Source organism: Bubalus bubalis, chromosome 7 (genome assembly GCF_019923935.1).
Source record: "Bubalus bubalis isolate 160015118507 breed Murrah chromosome 7, NDDB_SH_1, whole genome shotgun sequence".
NCBI classification, from domain to species: domain Eukaryota; kingdom Metazoa; phylum Chordata; class Mammalia; order Artiodactyla; family Bovidae; genus Bubalus; species Bubalus bubalis.
In genome coordinates this window covers 108,453,733-108,475,962 of record NC_059163.1, presented here as the reverse complement: position 1 = coordinate 108,475,962, position 22,230 = coordinate 108,453,733, and the positions used below count along the sequence as shown (strand labels likewise).

At 35.3% G+C, this 22,230-nt stretch overlaps 1 protein-coding gene across 5 annotated transcripts in view; it reads left to right on the top strand.

Moving 5' to 3' along the window:
- CCSER1 (coiled-coil serine rich protein 1) overlaps positions 1 to 22,230 on the top strand; it is a 1,462,911-nt gene that overhangs the window by 1,090,940 nt on the left and 349,741 nt on the right. For 2 of the 5 annotated variants that reach the window (XM_044946326.2, XM_044946325.2), the window contains one exon: positions 2,535 to 3,082. The exons of the other annotated variants lie outside the window; for them this stretch is intronic. In XM_044946326.2, the coding sequence (XP_044802261.1) occupies positions 2,535 to 2,555 (21 nt within the window). In that variant the 3' untranslated portion in view covers positions 2,556 to 3,082. Of the gene's footprint in view, positions 1 to 2,534; positions 3,083 to 22,230 lie in introns of those variants that run through there. 5 annotated transcript variants of the gene reach the window in all.

Genomic DNA, 22,230 nt, shown 5'->3' with positions numbered 1-22,230 from the left:
CATAAATTTTACTCTTGTATTATTTTCCTCATGCCTGTCAACAATGGAATGCCAGAGGTATCAAAGAATCAGTAACAAGGCAGGAATCAGTGTGTAAATTTCTTTTCATTCCAATTATTCTATCCATCCAAGCAATATATAAAAAATTGTTGTCTTCAGTTTCCCTTTATTCATCTACAAAGGGATAAAAATGCCCACTTAATATCTAATGACATCACAATACTTTTTGTGTGCCTTGGTTGTACATTTTGTGTTTTGGTTGTCATTTGAGGTTAAATAAAAAATAAAACGCCATCCCGACATCCTATACTTGGGCATTCAGTTAATTTAAGTACTCTTCCCCTATAAAGAGATAATTAGCTAATTTAAGTTGTTAGTGCCCACCTCTATTTCTAACAGTCCATTTTATATCCTTATATGCTCTAAAACCTGCTGAAACTATCTTATTTTTCTACTTAAAAATACTGTTCATCTTTCTTTATTAATTTTTCTAGAGCAGAAGCTCTTTGTTGTTCTTATTCACGTTGAAACAACTGTAGTTAGAATGGTACCTAAAAGACAGCATACTACCTGTTTTACTCAGCATACTAGTTGAATAAAAAGTCAGTCTCCTTTAAATGAAAGGAAGTTATATGTTCTAGAAGTGATTAAGAGAAAACAAGAAATCATCACCCACCACTTTCTGTAGGAAGAGTTTATTAAGGATGTATCTCACAAAATAATTATTTTATTAATTTTTAAGTAAATTTATGTTTTCATTTTAGTTAAATCCTCTTTTTCTTTGAGATTTCATTAATCAAGACATGCAGTTAATTTCATATGTGTAATATTTTAATTAACAACAAAATTACTGAGAAATCACGAAATTCTGAAATATTTTATTTTCTATAGAAAATTAAAATTTATTTAATAAAATTTTAGAGTATAGGGGATTATTTAAATTTTTTTCTTTGATTGCAGGTAATACATTTTTATATGACAGATACTGTCATTTATTAAAGGACACTTAATTAAAGGATAAGTGTCTTTTAATTAGAATGTTTAATTAATTAGTCCATCCCATTTATTATGGTACAATATACCATAGAATCTTACATTTGGGAGCCTTGATAAAAATTATTGAATTTATAAAATTATTGTTAATTAAACACTAAAAAGTAGAACCACTATAAACTAGATAGTAATGTATTTGAATTTCTCTTGAAAACTTCCATTGACAGCTATAAAGGAAATATAACTCTAAAGAAAATACTATATATTGATTAACATACAGTCCATGGAATTCTCCAGGCCAGAATACTGGAGTAAATAGCCTTTTCCTTCTCTAGGGGATCTTTCCAACCCAGGGATTGAACCCAGGTCTCCCACATTGCAGGCAGATTCTTAACCAGCTGAGCCACAAGGGAAGCCTAAGAACACTGGAGTGGGTAGCTATTCCCTTCTCCAGTGGGCGTTCCAGACCCAGGAATCAAACCGGAGTCTCCTGCATTGCAGGCAGGTTCTTTACCAACTGAGCTATCATTAAATTATCATTTAATTAATTTAATGTTAATTAAATATGTTAATTCTTCAGAGCCCCATAGAAATTATGAATTTATTGAAATCCTCTGATAAATACAGATCATAGGGGTTTTATTGTTCTATGGATTTCTGAGATGGCAAAACTCCCCAATAACTTGGAAATTACTTGATTTTTGATCTCTAAACCTTTTTGACTTCATCTGCTCTGTTCCTTTTTTTTCCCTTTTACAACAAAATGGTGTGTATTCTGAATCCTAGTCTCTGTCTCCTTCTAAATAACTTTGTATCTTCACTTAGCAACCTTTTCTTGATTCCTCAACTAATTCCTTGATTTTATGCTCAAAAATTTCAAATAAGATATGTACACCTGGGTTGCTCAATTGCAGTAATTCTTCAGTCCTACAGCTGGTGAAGAGGGACCTTCCGTGCCTTCAGCCTGCAGGCCTGCCTCTGGCTGTTGACTCTTCTGTCAGTTTATCCCAGTGTGCACATAAATGTTACACATTTTCTCTCTGAGTAACGTGATGTGATTTAGTTGGGAACACAAATCTATATGCATACTGTCTTGACTTTATGGCATCCTGTTGTCATTCTTTACATTACATTTTTACATTAGTAGTCTTTCCTATAAATAGGATACATTCTTTCCTATGTTATTTTACCCTATTGCTTTTTCGTAGAGCTTTTTTATACATTTTAATGAAATATTAATGTGTTAGTTTACTCATTTGTCTATTTCACCAATGAATGAATGAATGAAGCAAATGCAATATGCTTGGGTCTCATCTGTTTCATCATCACCTTGTTATCTATCATTCAGAATGCAAGTAATATTGCTATGAAAGAGAGAAAAATAAGAGAAATTGAGTAATCCAGGATTTAAGAGGAGTGACTACAAGTTGATAAACTTTTTAACATCTTAATATATGAGGAATTAATGATAGCTTTCACTGTTACACTTGGAAGGAATTTCAGTGACTTACTGAGTACGTCTCTTGTTTTTGTATATTTAGCATGGTTCACCCTTGTTCTGAAGACAGAGTATTCTCTTCGTTTGGGACACTGCACCTTCCACTCCAGATAAGAAGGTGAATTAATGTTGCCTCACCTCTATTACCATGAATCACCAAGGCTGACCCATCAGGTTATCAAATACCTCTGGGAATTATGATTGACCCATAGCTGACAGATACCTCAAGCAGGGCCAATTAGAATCATCTTCGTCTTGACTGACATAATATCAGTACTAAAATATTGAATATCTTGAAAACCTAAAGCTACTATGACCATTTTGCCAACTCAAAGAGAAGACCTGATTAAGAACCTAGCAAATGCAGAGGGCAAAGATGTGAAGTATAGAAGAAGGAAAGAGTTCTCATGATCTCCTTCCAACTCCGGGATCCAGTTAAGTCTAGACTTTTCAGTCTTATAAATAAAATCTTCTTACCTAAAGTAATTTGAGTTGATGTAATACAATAAACATTTTCTTAAATTTATTCCAGTAATTGCTCAAAACACATCTCAAAATCCATTTTCAAAATAATAGTTATCAAAACCAGTATGCATCCCACCTCACCAATCTCTATATTGGCCACTTATCTTTGGGCAATCAAACATAATGATAAATGGTTAAACATGGACTTTAAATAATGATATTTATTTATCTAAGCTTTAATGGAAGAGAGAGATAGGGATGATCTATGAGAATTTCCATCAACTTGATGCTTAGGGCAAGAGACCTCTGTTAGTAGCATGTTATTTTTATCAGGAGTGCTACTTCTAAAATAGTACAATTTATTTATAAAACTATTAGAGACTATACATTTTTACCAACCTGAATCTGTTAATTTTAATCACAGGCCTGTGCTTGCCAGCATTAGTATCTGCCATTCATATTTCTTATAGGAAGAAGTTCAATTGGTTTAAAAATTCATATGAAAAATGATTCTCAGACTTTATATTGATCAGTTTATTTTTATTTTTTTATTAATTTATTTTTAAGCCAAAATATGTTTTTTAACATGTAAACATACCTGTAAGTTCATGTATAATTTCTTAATATGGGTATACTCAGTTCTGTCTGACTCTTTGCAACCCCATATACTGTAACCTGGCAGGCTTCGCTGTCCATGGGATTTTCCTGGCAATGATACTGGGGTAGGTTACCATTTCCTTCTCTAGGGAATTTCTTAATATAAATTAATATAAATTTTTATTCTAGTGAAGTCTGAAATTGTTCTGAATGAGGTAAGAATGGGAGATTGACAGTTAGGCCTTTATTTTTGTGTCACTTTGGGGGAAGAATAGGGCCTAATGAAGCTGTTTTAAATCTACTGGGATTTAAAAAGTATGGATCAAAGTGAAAAGATGACAAGGAGATTGATATTTTACCCGGGTGGTATATGTTTGTCATCATCATATCATTTGTTATATATTGCTTTTTAAATGTTAGAAATTGAGAACCAAGTTTTTGTTCTGTTTTGTTTTTCTGATTGTTGCTTCTGGAAATGTATACTAGTTCCTTGCGTGCTGGTCTGTTCACCGAAAAGGTGGCAGTGACCTGACAGGTATGACAATAATTTTATTTGCCTGAGCAGTCACATAGTTAATGGAACATTAAAAAAAATTGATTCTTATGATTAGTTGGTTAACAAGAACAATTCTTCAGAAAATACAGTGTGCTAAATGATGAGATACAATGGAAGTTTGGAGGAGTTGCCTTACATGTCCACACAGTAATAATTCAGAAGCATCAAGAATAATAGAAGTGGGTTAGAAGGAACTGGCATATGGAATTTTTTCTTTGGTAAGTAGTTTACTGGTCAGTAAACAAATTTCCAGTCCCATGACTACAAAGGCTTCTTTCTCTTTTATATTGTTGTCCTACTTCACATGACTCCAAAGCAAGTTCCCTAAAAAATGTGCTGGAAATAAAAAGACATTGAAGCAACTGCATTTTAGGTAAGACTGTTTACTGCTGTGAGACTGGATATCTGCCAATGGCCCTGATCAGTAACACAAGTGGTGCTGATCTGCCAGAAGTTTCGTTATCTGCCCCTAGCACCTGATGCACGTTAGATTTATTTCTTCTACAGTCTACATCTTTCATTTTTTCTTAGTGATTAGCATGTACAGTTATTAAGCACCTGAGTGGTGAGTATGATAAATGCCAATTAAGGAAGCCTTCACTCTGCAATCGTCAACCAAGTTCCCGTAGAAGAACAGGTCACTCTCTGGATCCCCGTTCTGTTTCAATGACCCCTCTCTCTCTCTCCAACAGTACTAGAGTGTTTGAATTATTATAAAGCAGGTAAAGTAAATGAATACAGCTATGTGTCAACCTGATAAACCTCAAAACAGCTGCATAATTATTTACACAGCACAGTACCATTTAAGTAAATTTGTATTTATACATTTATAGATATTTATAAATAAATGCACATATAATTAAAGCAATGGTTCTCAAGGTATAGTTCAAAACCCCTAAGGCCATTGAAATAAATTTAGTAGGTCTAAGGTATTAGTAGGTCTGAGAAATTCTTCTTTTCCCAGTTACATATCTGTGTCAGGCCAGATTTTCTCTTTGTATCACAAATAAAACCACATATCACAGTAATTTTAATTTAGAAGTGGATATGAGAGTCCTGCTTTCTTCTATTTAGACAAACATAAAAATTCTTTCAAAAATGTAAAAAAAAATACTATGCCTAGTACTATTTTCTTTTTTTGTAAGATTTAGTCATTCTTCATAAAAATGATATTTATAATAATGTGTAATTGGCCTTATTTAAAATAAATGAGCAAATAGATTTTTTCAGTTTTAACTTCTATATGATAAATATAAATAACCAACATAAAGTAAAACCCTTTGAGCTCCTTAATAATTTTAAGTAAGTAAGTGGGTTATATGAGAAACAATTTTGAGAACTACTTAGTTAAAAATAAAAATGTAGACAGGAAAGAATAATACACACCAATTTTTTTATAATAATCTTTTTAGAGGAAGGAGGGAATTACTCCTACTTGGGAGGAGAATAAAAGTTAAATTCAATTTTATCAATTATGTTCTGTTTCTTTATGAAAACTTTGAAGAGGCAATGACAAATATATATATTTGCTATTGTAGCTATTTTAGGGGAGAGGGAGAGTGTTTGCTATGTTATTAGCTTGACTTGACTGTCAAAATTTTCTTTTCTATAATTGGTATGAGGAATAGTCCTTTTAGTTGTATGATATATATATTCTTACGAAGTTTTATTTTGCTCAAACACCTTAAGAAAAATCCACATGTTTTTAATGTATGAATGTCTGGGAGGAGAGAGTCCATGGGATCATAACAGTGCAGTTAAAGAGAAGCAATGATGATCTGTGTTCACAAGTCAACATGGACTCTTTCCTTTTTTTCCTTCATTTTAATAATATGCTTTCTTCTTTAGAACTACTGTTTTAAAATGAGAAACCAATAGCAATATTCAATATTAAAACATCATAAAACACTTTTAAAATAAGAGTCACATTTCAGTTTCTGGTTCAGTACTCTGAAAAAATTTGAACAAAGTTGATTTTTGGTAGCCTACCGATGGAGAAGGCAATGGCAACCCACTCCAGTACTCTTGCCTGGAAAATCCCATGGACGGAGGAGCCTGGTAGGCTGCAGTCCATGGGGTCGCTAGGAGTCGGACATGACTGAGCAACTTCACTTTCACTTTTCACTTTCATGCATTGGAGAAGGAAATGGCGACCCACTCCAGTCTTCTTGCCTGGATAATCCCAGGGATGGGGGAGCCTGGTGGGCTGCCGTCTCTGGGGTTGCACAGAGTCGGACATGACTGAAGCGACTTAGCAGCAGCAGCAATAGTATATCAGTTTTAGTTAGATAATTTTTATCTAAGGTATTATACATATTTCAGGCACAAAAGTAGTATCAGGAATCAAACATATATGTGTGTGTGTTTTCTTTTTTGCTAGTGGCTTTATGAATATGTATATTGCAAAGCTTATGATACTGTCTCATTCTGAGATTTTCCAGAAATTTTCATGTAATATCCTTTGTTTTGTATCATAGAGAAAATGAGTTCTAGCCAAGAACATGGAGAGAGCCCAGGTTAGGGGTATGAAAACCTAGGTTCTTATTTCATGTTTTGCCCTGATGAAAAGGCATTGTTTGCCAGATCTCTTAAGATGGAAAAATCACAAAACCACTTTAGGTAGCTCATAACAGAAGGATTTTTAGTAAAGATCTAATAGGATGTCTCAGGGAAAAATAGAAACAGAAAATGAGGCCGAGTTCATGTAACCAGGACCTAAAATTTGTGATTTCAAAAATATAAAGCTAGGTATATTGCTCTCTCTAGAGATTGCTTTTCCTTTTGGCCTCTATATTTCTGTGTGTCTGATGCATTTTTCTCTCTGAGGACTACCTTCTCTTACTTATTCAGATCATGAACCTTTTTGTTAATGCATGGCTTTGGTATACATGTTACCCACTGTAGCATTGACCAGATATTCACTATGTCTTACCTATTTAAGAGTAACCTGAAGTCACTGGTAGGGAGCTTCCCTGGTAGTTCAGTTGGTAAAGAACCTGCCTGCAGTGTGGGATACCTGGGTTCAATCCCTGGATCAGGAAGATCCCCTGGAGAAGGAAATGGCAAACCACTCCCATATCCTTGTCTGGAAAAATCCCGTGGACAGAGGAGCCTGGCGGCATGCAGTCCATGGATCGCGAAGAGTTGGGCACAACTGAGCAACTAACACTGGGTCACTGGGATGGTCGGGTGGCTTGTTTTTACCATGAATCAGTGGCTTTAAAAACAATCCATCTCTAAAATCATTGCATGCAATGTAGATAAGTATGGAGATAGTCATATTTCACACCACACAGCTAAATTTGAACAAAATTCTTTTGTTCAAATCTCAGCATGGCACAAATCTTATATTCCTTCATACATACATACCACATACACACCCATATAATAAAGTTAATATTGACTGTATATTGTTCATCAAACATGTCACCTGAGGGTTGGGATCAAAAAGCTAGTTTTGTTTCATTTTGACATTTACATTCACAGAAAGTATGTGTCTATTTAGTCATTTAATTCCACCTATTGAAGAGGAAATACTTTTGGATGAATTCAGACTATGGAAGAATTCTCTTGCTAAAACAGATGCTCAGTCTTGGGTTAATCAGTATATAAGGCATGTTGAAGAAACTGAGTATGTCTGAAAATTAACTGACATAGTCAACACAGATATGTAGCTAAGAAGTAAATTAACATTTCTGAAGGATTAAGCTTACTGCTATGATTACTTAAAATCCCAGAATTCTGTGAGATAAAAGTATGTGAAGATATGGAATGACATGATGTTACATTACATTGTATCTTACATAACCTGTCAAGTTGATGTCAACCTGCTGGTAATTACTTTAACAGTTCTTATTTCTATTTTTAAATATTTTCCCCTTCATAACACACTTGATTTCTTCCAGCATGTCAGTAATCACAGCATGTCAATTCATTTTTATTATGTATAAGAAACAAGCTTCTGCTATTTTAGTATAAATATAAAATTTCCTGAAGTAAATGTTCACGAGTTGCTTTGCTGAAAACAGTCATAGCATTGAGGTGCAAATTCTTTGTTTGACTGAGAATGATCTATAACTGAAAATTTCCTCTATCTCCATTTTAGGATACATAGACAGTATTGATCAAACCACATGTATTTATTGAACAGATTCATGTACTAAGAGCTCCAAATAAAGTTGTGTCTATTCTCTGAATGCAATTAATACTTGTATATTATCAATTAAAAATAAAATCCCTAGGCTTGACTTGGTAAATAAATCCACTAATGTGTTTGTCAGGTAATGGAATTATAATAACTTAATTTTTTCTTATTAGTATAGTGTTCTATTAGGGTCAAATACCTATAGTTCAAACTAATCTCTAAAGCAATTATTGTCTTTTTATGAAGTATTTCAGTCGTGAATATAAAATTAAGGCTAAAAGACAGTCACATTCATCACCAAACATTGTGGATACAAAGATGATCAAGTCATCTAGTCCTTGGACTCATTGTATGTATGCCATAATGCCAGAAACTATTAGTAAACAGCTAGACTACACTGTAGTAAGGACATGCTCAGAAAACACAATGTACTATATAGATCATCATTTATAAGAGCAAATTAGGAATAAAACGTATTGCCCAAAAGGGGATTTGTCAAATAAATTATAAATTGATTATTATAGTTTACAGTAAATAAATATTCTGGATCCTTTAAATATGATGTCTTCTAATATGTGAAGAAATGTACACAATAATCCTGTTACAGAGTACAGCAGGAAAATACATGGATTCTGTATAATCTCAGTTACACAAGTATATATAAAAAAGGAGAGAGAGACTGTAGAGGAGGGAAAGCATAGCTGCTATTGTGGGCTGGTTGTTTAGATCTCAGAAGTGGAGAAGCAAAGGCAACAGAAAGAAGGCAGTATATGCATGAAGGAGAGCAGAGCAGAGGCATGTAGCTCCAGAATGAAAGAAACTGAGTAATAGCAGTCCTGGTTCCAAATACCTGGTTCCAGTTCCTCTCAAGTGCAATAGTTATAATACCACCCCTGAGTTTGTTAAAAAAAAAAAAAAAAAACCTCCTGGAATCTTTAATATGTTCCTATTTTACTCAGTTCAGTTCAGTTCAGTCACTCAGTCGTGTCTGACTCTTTGCGACCCCATGAATCGCAGCACACCAGGCCTTCCTGTCCATCATCAACTCCCGGAGTTCACCCAAACCCACGTCCATCGAGTCGGTGATGCCATCCAGCGATCTCACCTTATGTCGTCCCCTTCTCCTCCTGCCCCCAATCCCTCCCAGCATCAGGGTCTTTTCCAATGAGTCAACTCTTCGCATGAGGTGGCCAAAGTACTGGAGTTTCAGCTTCAGCATCATTCCCTCCAAAGAAGTCCCAGGGCTGATCTCCTTCAGAATGGACCGGTTGGATCTCCTTGCAGGCCAAGGGACTCTCAAGAATCTTGTCCAACACCACAGTTCAAAGGCATCAATTCTTGATGGCACTCAGCCTTCTTCACAGTCCAACTGTCACATCCATATATGACCACTGGAAAAACCATAGCCTTGACTAGACGGACCTTTATTGGCAAAGTAATGTCTCTGCTTTTTAATATGCTATCTAGGTTGGTCATAACTGTCCTTCCAAGGAGCAAGCGTCTTTTAATTTAATGGCTGCAATCACCATCTGCAGTGATTTTGGAGCCCAAAAATATAAAGTCTGACACTGTTTCCCCCGATTCCCCATCTATTTCCCATGAAGTGATGGGACCAGATTTTCTGTTACTTGTAGTCAAAAGAGTTTTAACTAAGTTGAACTTTTCCAATAAAAACAGCATGAAAGTCACTATGGATCTTATATGTTCCTTGTACTATACTGTTTGATCTTGAAGAACAGTTTGCAAATGTGTTTGCTTAATAATCTCAAACAACTCTCCTATCATAATATTTATTACCCTTCAAATGTAGGGTGTATGTTTCTAAATTTGACTTGAAAACTCAGTTGCTTCTTTTCAGTCTCTAACAAGGCTGACCTTCTAGAGGGGAGTACCTTGAATTGCAAAACACATTCCTTGAGCACTGCTGTCTAATAGACCTTTCTGTGATGATGGAAAGATTCATTTCATGCTGTCCAACATAGTGATCACTAGACATAGGTAATAGTCGAGCACTTGAACTATAAGGAGTGTGATTGGGGAATTGAGTTTTTAAATTAAAAAAAAAAAAAAAAAAAAAACGTTAATGTGAAAACAAGTAAGTGCATGTTGCTGGTGGCTGCTACATCAGACAGCACAGCCTAGGAAAAGTAGGGACATAATCAATGCTATATTAGTGTTAAAAATCACAACTGTCTCTTATTTTCTTGTGCACATTGGGTGTCCCCTAGTTTATTACTTTTTAGTAGATACATCACAAACTGAATCTATAAAATAGTCATATATATATATAGTCATATATTGAAATATATGGAAAACTTAAATTCCAAGTAGGCTTCCTACCTCAAATAATATTAGTTCTACTGAAAAATAAGTAGAAAAATACCAAGCAAGCAGAAAAGAAAAAGCAAAGACATATCAAAAAGTAACTAATAGATAATGAGTTTCTACTCTTTTCTAGGGAAGTACTATTCATTCAGAAAATCAAATAATACAAAATGTAAAGACCTGTCTGAAAGTACTTTGTAATTATAAACCACCATTGTCAGGCACAACTTATAAACATTTTTGGATAATATTCCTGATCTCAAGAGTTGGTAAAGAAAATGGGACTTAGAATAAATAAAAAAATAAACATCATCACATAAGATAGGATAAAATGAATATTTTTTTAACTAGTAAGTGCTGTAATAGTTGCAAAGAGAAAAAAATCAGTGGCACAGGTGACCTAAAAAAGCATAAATGAAATTTATGAAGGACTTAGAAAACCAGCAAGGTGATAAAGAGAGTTTTTGAAAGGGAAAACATAGTAGAAGATGGCTAGTGAGATCTGTAAGGCTATACAGGAAACCAGTAGTGGAAAGTCAGACAAGGAAGATTGCAGACACACACTGGATTAATCCAGGAGCAATGAGGAGTTTATATTTCATTGCATATATAATGTAAGTCTCTAAGGTTAGAACTGACCAGTGTACCTAGGGTTGCCCATTTAGCAGATACAGATGTGACTAGTATCTCTCTGAGCTTCTTAAGAATTCTCTCTGCAACTCAGATTTATTTTGTTTTATAACTAATAATAAAGTTGATCCTTTCAAGAATAAAATATTTATTGAGTATGAAAAATTAATACTTAGCTACTTTTTTATAACTAAAAAATGCTTTCCAAACAATTTTTATATTTGGAAGGAAGTCAGCAATGCAGGTACCTCAGAAGTTGGTCCAAGTTTTGTTTCAGGGTTCGTGCTTTGACTGAACTGTTCCTAAAAATAATTTTTGCACCAAATGTGAGAGTGAGCATGCGTGTATGCTAAGGTGCTTCAGTCGTGTCTGACTCTTTGCAACTATATGGACTAATGTAGCCCCACCAGGCTCCTCTGTCCATGGGATTTCCTAGGCAAGAATACTGGAGTGGATTGCCATTTCCTCCTCCATGGATCTTTCTGACCCAGGGATCAAACCCACGTCTCATGTCTCCTGTATTGGCAAGCAGGTTGTTACCACTAGTGCCACCTTGGAAGCCAAAATTTGAGAAAAAAGGCAACAAAAACCTTATCTGGCTTAGAATTCAAATTAACTAAAATATTGTGAGTTAATATTGATTCAAATTCACTCACATTTATTATATACCATGCTGCTGCTGCTAAGTCACTTCAGTCGTGTCTGACTCTGTGCCACCCCATGGACTGCAGCCTACCAGGCTTCTTCGTCCATGGGGTTCTCCAGGCAAGAACACTGGAGTGGGTTGCCATTTCCTTCTCCAATATACCATGCTGCTTACATACATTTAACAAAATGGCAGTTTTGTACAAAAGTATGCAGAAGTCCCTGGTGGCTCAGATGGTAAAGCGTTTGCCTGCAGTGCGGGAGACCCGGGTTCGATCCCTGGGTTGGGAAGATCCCCTGGAGAAGGAAATGGCAACCCACTCCAGTAATGTTGCCTGGAAAATTCCATGAACTGAGGAGCCTGGTGGGCTACAGACCATGGGGTCGCAAAGAGTCGGACACAACTGAGCACCTTCACTCACTCACTCATGCAAAAGTCCAACAACAAGAGACAAAATAAAACTGAAGTACACTGTAGAAGGCAAAGAGATAAGGTTTATATTTAATATTCATTCTTAAGTAAGTCTATGACTAAATAGCAAAAAGCCAAAAGATTTTCCTATGTTCTTAACGGTGTCCAATATGACTTGGTATGACAGGTGAGGTATTTTGTATCTGCACTGCCCATCGGTAGCCACTAGTTATATGTTATTAGTGAGTATTTAAAATGTGACTACAGGGACTAACTGAATTTTTATTGTATTTAATATTAAATGTTAAATTTTAATATTAAATTTAAATACAGTAAGTTATGTAATTTTATCCATGTAGACAGCCAATTCATATCACATTGGTCAAATATCTCAATACTTGGGAAATCCAAAGGTCAATAAGTCTTGAAATTAGTAACATCATAGTATCTTCTCCTTTGAATGTGTCTCATCTCTGCTAAAATAAACAATAAACTGTTCTAATTCCTTCAGACTATGAGAAGAGACTATAAGATGAAAGCTAATTTAATGATAGACTTGATGTTGACTCACAGGGATTAACAATGGAAAATATGTGTAATAGATGATATTAGAAGAGATAATATCAAAAATCTGCAAAGTCATCCATTGAATTCCTATTTAGATACTAGTATATGGCTTCTAATGAAAATAATTTTTACATAAAATCAGAATGTGTTAAACACAAAATTTCTTAATTTTATTTGTAAAAATAATAGTTTTCAGCAGTTCAAATCCCAATAAGATAGGATTCATGAAATAAAATGGTATTGTGATAGGATTTTATCTTGAAGGAGATATGTGTTATATACATATATTTTGCAGTCTAAGACTGCACATTGAAATTCAGGTATATTCATGATGGGATACACATGTGTGTATGATGGATAATTTTTTTCTTTAATAATTAAAAAGAAAGGTAAAATAAAACCGGATGTCAAAGGATAAATGAAATACTCAGTTTTAAAAATATTTTCTGACATAACATTTTGACTAAATACTGGGGTTTTTAACCCCTAAATAATATTAGGGGTTCTGGTACCAGAACCCCTAAATATTAATAGATGACAGAAGATCTATATGCCGTTTCTCTCTGCCATTGACATGTGTGAGTGCTTTGCAGTTGTAACCTCATGTGAATTAGTTCTGAATATCCTGTGTATTTGTGTGCAGATTTATAGTCAAAGTTTGGTTTAAACCCTAATCCTGATTCTATTAATCTGTGTGACGTTGGACAACTGCGTTACATTGTATACTCCAGGAAAATTTTGTAATAAGATTGGAAAAAGCCTGAAATACAAGGTCATTCTTTTGGTAGAATCTAAGTATCTAAGATTCTGAGTTCAGATATGGTACTACAAGCTCAGTCATGTCTGATTTTTTGTGACCCCATGGACTATAGCCCACCAAGCTCCTCTGTCCGTGGAATTTTTCAGGCAAGAATATTGGAGTGGGTTGCCATTCCCTTCTCCAAGGCATCTTCCCAACTTAGGGATCAAACCTGTGTCTCGTGCATCTCTTGAATGGCAGGTGAATTCTTTGCCACTGAGCCACCTGCACAGAGAGAGCACAAGGGAAATTATGTTTGGTCTAGATTGGGTAAGTGTGGACAATTTGTAAATTAAAAAACAACAAAAAAATATGGGCAGAACAAAATCCCTAAAGTGAATAAATAAAGAGAGAAAAGGGATAAATAATACAGTGAGAGATAAATTAAAGTAGTGATTAAGAAAAGATGTAAGGCAAAAAATGATGACTCAGAGATGTCACAAAACATATGGAGGATAGGTCTATTGATATTTACTAAGTTTTAATTTCTGATGTAATGATTTGTATGGCACAGCTAAGGTAAACCCTCGGAATTTGCAAAATAGAAAGAATGAAGAATTTTAAAAACCTGAAACTGAAAGAAAAGAAAAACTTGTGCCAATGATTTAAATTAAACATTATATTCTTAAATACAAATAGGTCAGAATTCTACATGGCTTATATTTGAGGTGAATGAATAGATCTAAGTACATCTGGGCTGGACTACAGAGAGCATGCTCCTTAACGGCATTATCAGTGGTAAATCATTTTATTGTGTAGATTAAGGGAATGGTGCACTTTGAAGTAAGACTGCACAGTTTGTACTGTGCAAAGATGACTTCAACTCTCCTGTCACATATATGACTTGGAACCAAGTTAAATATATATATTTTTATCCTTCTTTTTCTTGGTGTGAGAATGTTGCATAGATAAATCTAAGTGCATCTGAACTCCACACTGGAGCTTGCTATACAACAAATTATGTTCTCTACTGATTCAGAACATTATATACTCTAGGTCATTTCAGATTGAATATATTACTTCAACAGTTACTAGCCATGTGAAGTGAAAGTCATTCATTCATGTCCAACAATTTTGCTACCCATGGACTGTAGCCCACCAGGCTCCTCTGTCCATGGGATTCCCCAGGCAAGAATACTGGAGTAGATTTCCATTTCCTTCTCCAGGGGATCTTCCCGATGAAGGAATTGAACCCGAGTCTCCTGTATTGCAGGCAGATTCTTTACCGACTGAGCTATGAGGAAAGCCCAAATAAAAGCCATGTGATATTGAGCAAATATACCTCATCCACAGTTGTGTGATCTGTTATATAGCCGTAATAATCATAATAGAAATAGTTAACACATGAATTTGAGGATTAAATGAAATTATTCACATACAGTTTTTAATAAAGTGCCTGACATATCTAAAGACTCCCTATAGCTTTATAACCTATAAGTTACTTCCTGTAGCTTTATAATTTATAACTTATAGACTATATGGTTACCGATTATTTTTTCTTTATAAACATGAATGTAATTACATAAGGAACTTTAACCTATTAATGAACTGTTTCTTAGAATTTATTTTTAGTTATCTAAAACATATAATACATGAGTACTAGAGTTATATCAGTTCAGTTCAGTTGCTCATCGTGTCTGACTCTTTGCAGCCCTGTGAATCGCAACACACTAGGCCTCCCTGTCCATCACCAACTCCCGGAGTTCACTCAGACTCACGTCCATCGAGTCAGTGATGCCATCCAGCCATCTCATCCTCTGTCATCCCCTTCTCCTCCTGTCCCCAATCCCTCCCAGCATCAGCGTCTTTTCCAATGAGTCAACTCTTCGCATGAGGTGGCCAAAGTACTGGAGTTTCAGCTTCAGCATCATTCCCTCCAAAGAAGTCCCAGGGCTGATCTCCTTCAGAATGGACTGGTTGGATCTCCTTGCAGTCCAAGGGACTCTCAAGAGTCTTCTCCAACACCACAGTTCAAAAGCATCAATTCTTCGGTGCTCAGCCTTCTTCACAGTCCAAGTCTCACATCCATACCTGACCACAGGAAAAACCATAGCCTTGACTAGATGGACCTATGTTGGCAAAGTAATGTCTCTGCTTTTCAATATGCTATCTAGGTTGGTCATAACTTTCCTTCCAAGGAGTAAGCGTCTTTTAATTTCATGGCTGCAGTCACCATCTGTAGTGATTTTGGAGCCCCCAAAAATAAAGTCTGACACTGTTTCCACTGTTTTCCCATCTATTTCCCATGAAGTGATGGGACTGGATGCCATGATCTTCGTTTTCTGAATATTGAGTTTTAAGCCAACTTTTTCACTCTTCACTTTCACTTTCATCACTGGGATGACCCAGAGGGATGGTATGGGGAGGGAGGAGGGAGGAGGGTTCAGGATGGGGAACACGTGTATACCTGTGGTGGATTCATTTTGATATTTGGCAAAACTAATACAATTTTGTAAAGTTTAAAAATAAAATAAAATTGTAGTTGAAAAAAAAAAAAAAGAGGCTTTTGAGTTCCTCTTCACTTTCTGCCATAAGGGTGGTGTCATCTGCATATCTGAGGTTATTGATATTTCTCCCAGCAATCTTGATTCCAGCTTGTGCTTCTTCCAGCCCAGCGTTTCTCATGATGTACTCTGCATATAAGTTAAATAAGCAGGGTGACAATATACAGCCTTGATGAAATCCCTTTCCTATTTGGAACCAGTCTGTTGTTCCATGTCCAGTTCTAACTGTTGGTTCCTGGCCTGCATACAGATTTCTCAAGAGGCAGGTCAGGTGGTCTGGTATTCCCATCTCTTTCAGAATTTTCCACAGTTTATAGTGATCCACACAGTCAAAGGCTTTGGCATAATCAATAAAGCAGAAATAGATGTTTTTCTGGAACTCTCTTGCTTTTTCAATGATCCAGAGGATGTTGGCAATTTGATCTCTGGTTCCTCTGCCTTTTCTAAAACCAGCTTGAACATCAGGAAGTTCACGGTTCACGTATTGCTGAAGCCTGGCTTGGAGAATTTTGAGCATTACTTTACTAGCGTGTGAGATGAGTGCAATTGTGCGGTAGTTTGAGCATTGTTTGGCATTGCCTTTCTTTGGGATTAGAATGAAAACTGACGTTTTCCAGTCCTGTGGCCACTGCTGAGTTTTCCCAATTTGCTGGCATATTGAATGCAGCACTTTCACAGCATCATCTTTCAGAATTTGAAATAGCTGAACTGGAATTCCATCACCTCCACTAACTTTGTTCATAGTGATGCTTTCTAAGGCCCACTTGATTTCACATTCCAGGATATCTGGCTTTAGGTCAGTGATCACACCATCGTGATTATCTGGGTCGTGAAAATCTTTTTTGTACAGTTCTTTTGTGTATTCTTGCCACCTCTTCTTAATATCTTCTGCTTCTGTTAGGTCCATACCATTTCTGTCCAATAAAACCAGCAAATAAAGGAATCGGCAAGTAGAATATAAAGTGAAAATGACATAGTTGTTTCTCTTAAATGGAATCTACTTATTAACTCAGAGAAGAACCTGAGAGCACTTATTTTAAAGTTTCTCGATTTTAGTAATATTCTGTTGTGTATGTCTGTGGCTTCCCTGGTGGCTCAGATGGTAAAGAATCTGCCTGCAATTCAGGAGACCCAGCTTTGATCTGTGTATGTGTATGAAGACAAAATTTATGATCACAACAAAAGGCATTTCTTAAAATATTTAGTTAAATTACAGTTTCTCAAAATAGTGTCAATGAATTATTTTTTTTGCTTCTTTAGAAGATACTGTATATTTAGTAAATTATGAGAAAAAAATATCAAATTGATTCCAAATCTATTTCAGGTGGTTAATGGTTATGCATTTTATAAGGAGATCACTGTGAATAAGACAGACTGGGTGCAAAAGCAAAGAGAATAAAATAAAGAGGATGTGTAGATTCATCACCTTTATGATTTCTGTTTTTAGCATATAAACATCAGCCAGTCAGTATTTATTTCTGGGCAGGCAGTCCTGTGAGTTTTTTGCCATGCCTGTCCACGCTGTAGTTTTTACCATACCAGGTACCAACATACCCTGCCCAGACAACTTCCAAGCTCCTTCTCCAGTTATTAAAGGAACCCTGGGGAAAGGAACAGAAAATATATTGAAAAGATTAAAAACGTGTCATAATTTAAGTAAACTTATATTGAGGAATCCTGCTACTTGTCTTCTTAAAGTAAGATATAATTTAAATATAAGAATTATCCAGTGTACTTGAAAACTAGCAAACACATTTTTTTTGTAATGTAAAATGTAAGGGATACATTTTTATTTTTAAAAGTGAACACATGTTTCTTCTGTTATAAAAGCATATTGTCAAGATTGTTTACAAAGGAAACATACAAATACACACACATATATGGAAAATCCCATGGACGGAGGAGCCTGGTAGGCTGCAGTCCATGGGGTCGCTAAAAGTCTGACACGACTGAGCGACTTCACTTTCACTTTTCACTTTCATGCATTGGAGAAGGAAATGGCAACCCACTCCAGTGTTCTTGCCTGGAGAATCCCAGGGATGGGGGAGCCTGGTGGGCTGCCGTCTATGGGGTCTCACAGAGTCGGACACGACTGAAGCAACTTAGCAGCAGCAGCATATATACTAAAAATTTAAATATTTTCAGCTTCTTACCAACTTTACAGTATATCCACATTAAAATATGCATAAATATAAGCTGATTAAGCATAACAATCTGAAAATAAACAAAAGTAATTTTTAAAGAACTAAACTTTAAAATAATACAGTTGAACTTTGAACAATGCAGGGATTATTTGCAGCAGTCTTCTGCACAGTGGTAAAATCTGTGTATAACTCTTAAAATGATTGAGGTGGATCTGTATTACCTGATAATAGAAAAAATTGAAAATACAGAAGAGTATATGTAATTTTCATTCTTGTAAAAATGTATACACACACATGGATGTATATGTGTAAAAATTCTAAAAAGATACTCAAGAAAGTATGAACAGTAGGAACTTCTGAGGAGTGGAACTCTGAACTACTTCAGATTGAGGGGATTGGAGAGAAACATTCATTGCTTAATTTATATCCTATTCTGTTTGAATTTTTAACATGATGCTTGTCTGTCTTTTATAAAATAAGGGAGAAAGAGAGATGATGGAAGGAAGAAAGCAAGGAAGGGAGGGAAGAAAGAAGAGTAAGGTCAGAATTATTCTAGTCCAAAACAATGAGGGAGTACCCTTCTCCAAGAGACTAGACTTTTAAAAGTGACTAGTTTGTACTCCGGAGAAGGCAGTGGCACCCCACTCCATTACTCTTGCCTGGAAAATCCCATGGACAGAGGAGAATGGTAGGCTGCAGTCTGTGAGGTTGCTACGAGTCAGACACGACTGAGGGGCTTCACTTTGAATTTTCACTTTCATGCATTGGAGAAGGAAATGGCAACCCACTCCAGTGTTCTTGCCTGGAGAATCCCAGGGACGGGGGAGCCTGGTGGGCTGCCGTCTATGGGGTTGCACCGAGTCCGACACGACTGAAGCAACTTAGCAGTAGCAGCAGTTTATACTCACTTGTACTGGTTTGTACTCTAAGGAGTCTTTGTTAAAGAAAACATCATTTTATTTTATTAAATATGTGTGTTAGAGATAGCACCTTTGGAAGCTGAAATGAAAGACATAATGAAATAGTAATTTGCAGATAAGTACCTTCACCAAAGGACACTTTGCTGGAATTCAAGGAGAGTCGCTGAACAAGAATTTTATTTACATTATTGAATGGAATGCTTCCTTCAAGTCTCTGAAGCACAAAACCTAATGCCTAATTTAAAGGATAAGTTCATGTAAAATGCTGATTAGGTCATTATCAGAATATACCATTAAAATGCTATTAAGGTTTTTCTCTTTGCTAACTTTCCCTTTTTCTAATTTGAAACATGGTGCAATATTGTCCCATAGAAAGGTTTATAATTTGAAGCCCAGCTTTTTAGTCAAGTACTGAAATCAAATTCCAACCTGTAAACTAAACAAAAGAAAACCATAACTAGATCTTCTGATCTCAATGGGTGAGCCATTTGGTCTATAAATTCAGTTTAATGACCAGATTAAAGCATATTTTAAGTTTTTTTTAACTTTCTTTTGCAGATATAGCATTTAGTTTCATAATTGAATAAAAATGTATACACTGTCAAAAATTTATAGCATAGTGAAGCTATTGCTAATGCATTTAGGATAAACTTTATCAGTTGCCTACATTTTGAGTTTTTTATTTTCTTCTATAGGGTATTCAATGAACTTTTTTAGAAATGCAAATATGTTTTCTTATTTTATATTCTGAAAAAAATATTTTCCAACAATAGACAAATTGTACAAACACTGACGGCACTAAGTAAGAAGGCAGAATGAAAACTCAAAATGGGGAATACCTTTACTTTTCAATTATGTAAAATCCAGTTGTCAGAAGTGCCTTGAGAGTTTCAACCTAATATTCGTTTTCTAGCCAGATCTCTGTGTTCACTCCAGTCTCATCTTCTCTTTCCATTAACTTTGATAAACAAGAATTATAAACCCTTAAAATTCAATCTCACCATTCAACATTTACTCTGATTCAAATTTAATTCTTTGAAGACACTCATCAGTTTGCTTTCTTTTTTCTCTTATTCTGCCATTGCTCTAGTAGACGTTTCAATTAAAAATAAATCCTGGGATCTGAGCAGATAGCTCAGTTAAAGACGAAGAAACTCCAAAACACCTCACCACACAGTGGAGATTGTAGTGTGACCTAACCACCAGAAATAGCTCCTTATTGCAGGATGTAGGCATGTAGGCTATATTCTAATTGGAAAATACAAGCTAAGTTTGATTACTATAAAATAATTTGTACAATATGAGATTACAAAGTTATGCAAGCATAACTTGTACTTTTGGCTATTTGTAAGTCAGATGGAATTTTGAAGTTTATAGGAATAAAATTAAAATGTATATTTTAGTGATACTATATTTTGAGTAAATCTAATCTCTAATCTCTCTTTCAGCACTCTTTCCTTCAAATATGAGAAAACTTTAAACATTTCCCCTCTGGTATCTTCTCTTTTTAAAATCTGGAAAAAATAAATAAATAAAATACAATAGGGGTGTTCCCATTTCCTCCAATATTCAATTGACATGTTTCTAGACTTTTCACCATTCATTTTTAGAAATTTTTATGTTATCAATGCTCCTATTAAATGATGGCACATGGAATTCAACAATCATCTGTGGTATGATTACACTACAATATCATGGCATTAGTCTGTTCCTCTGAGAGGGAAATAGTCTAGTGGCTAAGAATGCGATTTTTGGGGTCAGACCAACAGGCTTTGAATCTTGGTTCTGTCATTTTCCATGTATAGTTTCTTAATCCACAAAATGGAAAAAACAGTACCTTCAACAAGGGTGATGTGAAGACTGAGTCAGTTGACATAAATCAAGCACTTAGAATTATATGTAATATATAACAAGCACTATTTAAGCCATTATTTTAATCTTAAATATTTTATCCCTAAAATCTAAGCTAAAAAATTACCATTGTTTGTGCGTGTGTGTGTCTGCATTCAATCATATCTGACTTTTGTGGCTTCGTAGACTGGGGCCATCCAAACCCCTCTGTCCATAGAATTTTCCAGGCAAGTAATACTGGAGTGGGTAGCCATTCCCTTCTCCAGGGGATATTCCTGACCTAGGGATTGAATCCACCTCTCTTGTTTACTTGCTCTTGGAAGATAGGTACACATTCAAATTCATATTCACTCAAGGTATCTGAACTTCCTAAGTGGCTCAGTGGTAAAAATCCACCTGACAATGCACGAGACACTAGAGATGTGAGTTTGATCACTGGGGTCAGGAAGATCCCCTGGAGGAGAAAATGGCAGTATTCTTGCCTGGAAAATTCCATGAACAGAGGAGCCTGGTGGCTGCAGTCCATGCAGCCACAGTCGGACATGACTGAGCACGCACATACTTAGCTTAGCTTATGCCTATAATTTAAAAAAAGTAAAAATTCCTAGCATATTTTTATATGAGTTACTGGTAAAAGCCATGACTTCTTTTCCTCAAGTGAATTCCTCAAGAATTCTTAGAAATACATTGAAATTGTGTATAATTCTTGGTGTAATCAGAAAGAATAATAAAGCTTCTGATTTGTGTTCATTCAGTCTTAGCAGTGTTTTTGCTCCAGCCTTGGTTTGATGACTACACTGTTTTTAAAAAAATATGAAACAGATTGTGTTTCATTTTACTTGATTTTATTTGTCTACCACTGTTCTAGCTTTGTGATAGATAGGATTTAAATTGGGGGAAAATCAACATATCTTTTTATAGTTTAAAATAAAAGTTCATGTCTTGTATTTTTCCAAAGTAGGGCAACCTCATTTTTTCTGACTAGGAGACAGGCTTGGTGTAGAAACTGTACTGAGGTTATTAGGGAGTAATCAGGTCAAATATTAAAAGGCATTCTTTTGAATTCTGCATGGACATTTGTTCATTTGTGATTTAATGATATTTAACTATAAGATGTAAGTATATTCTCTAATATATGAAATATTGGGAGAGAGACTTTTTCAGATGCTGCTGGATCAAA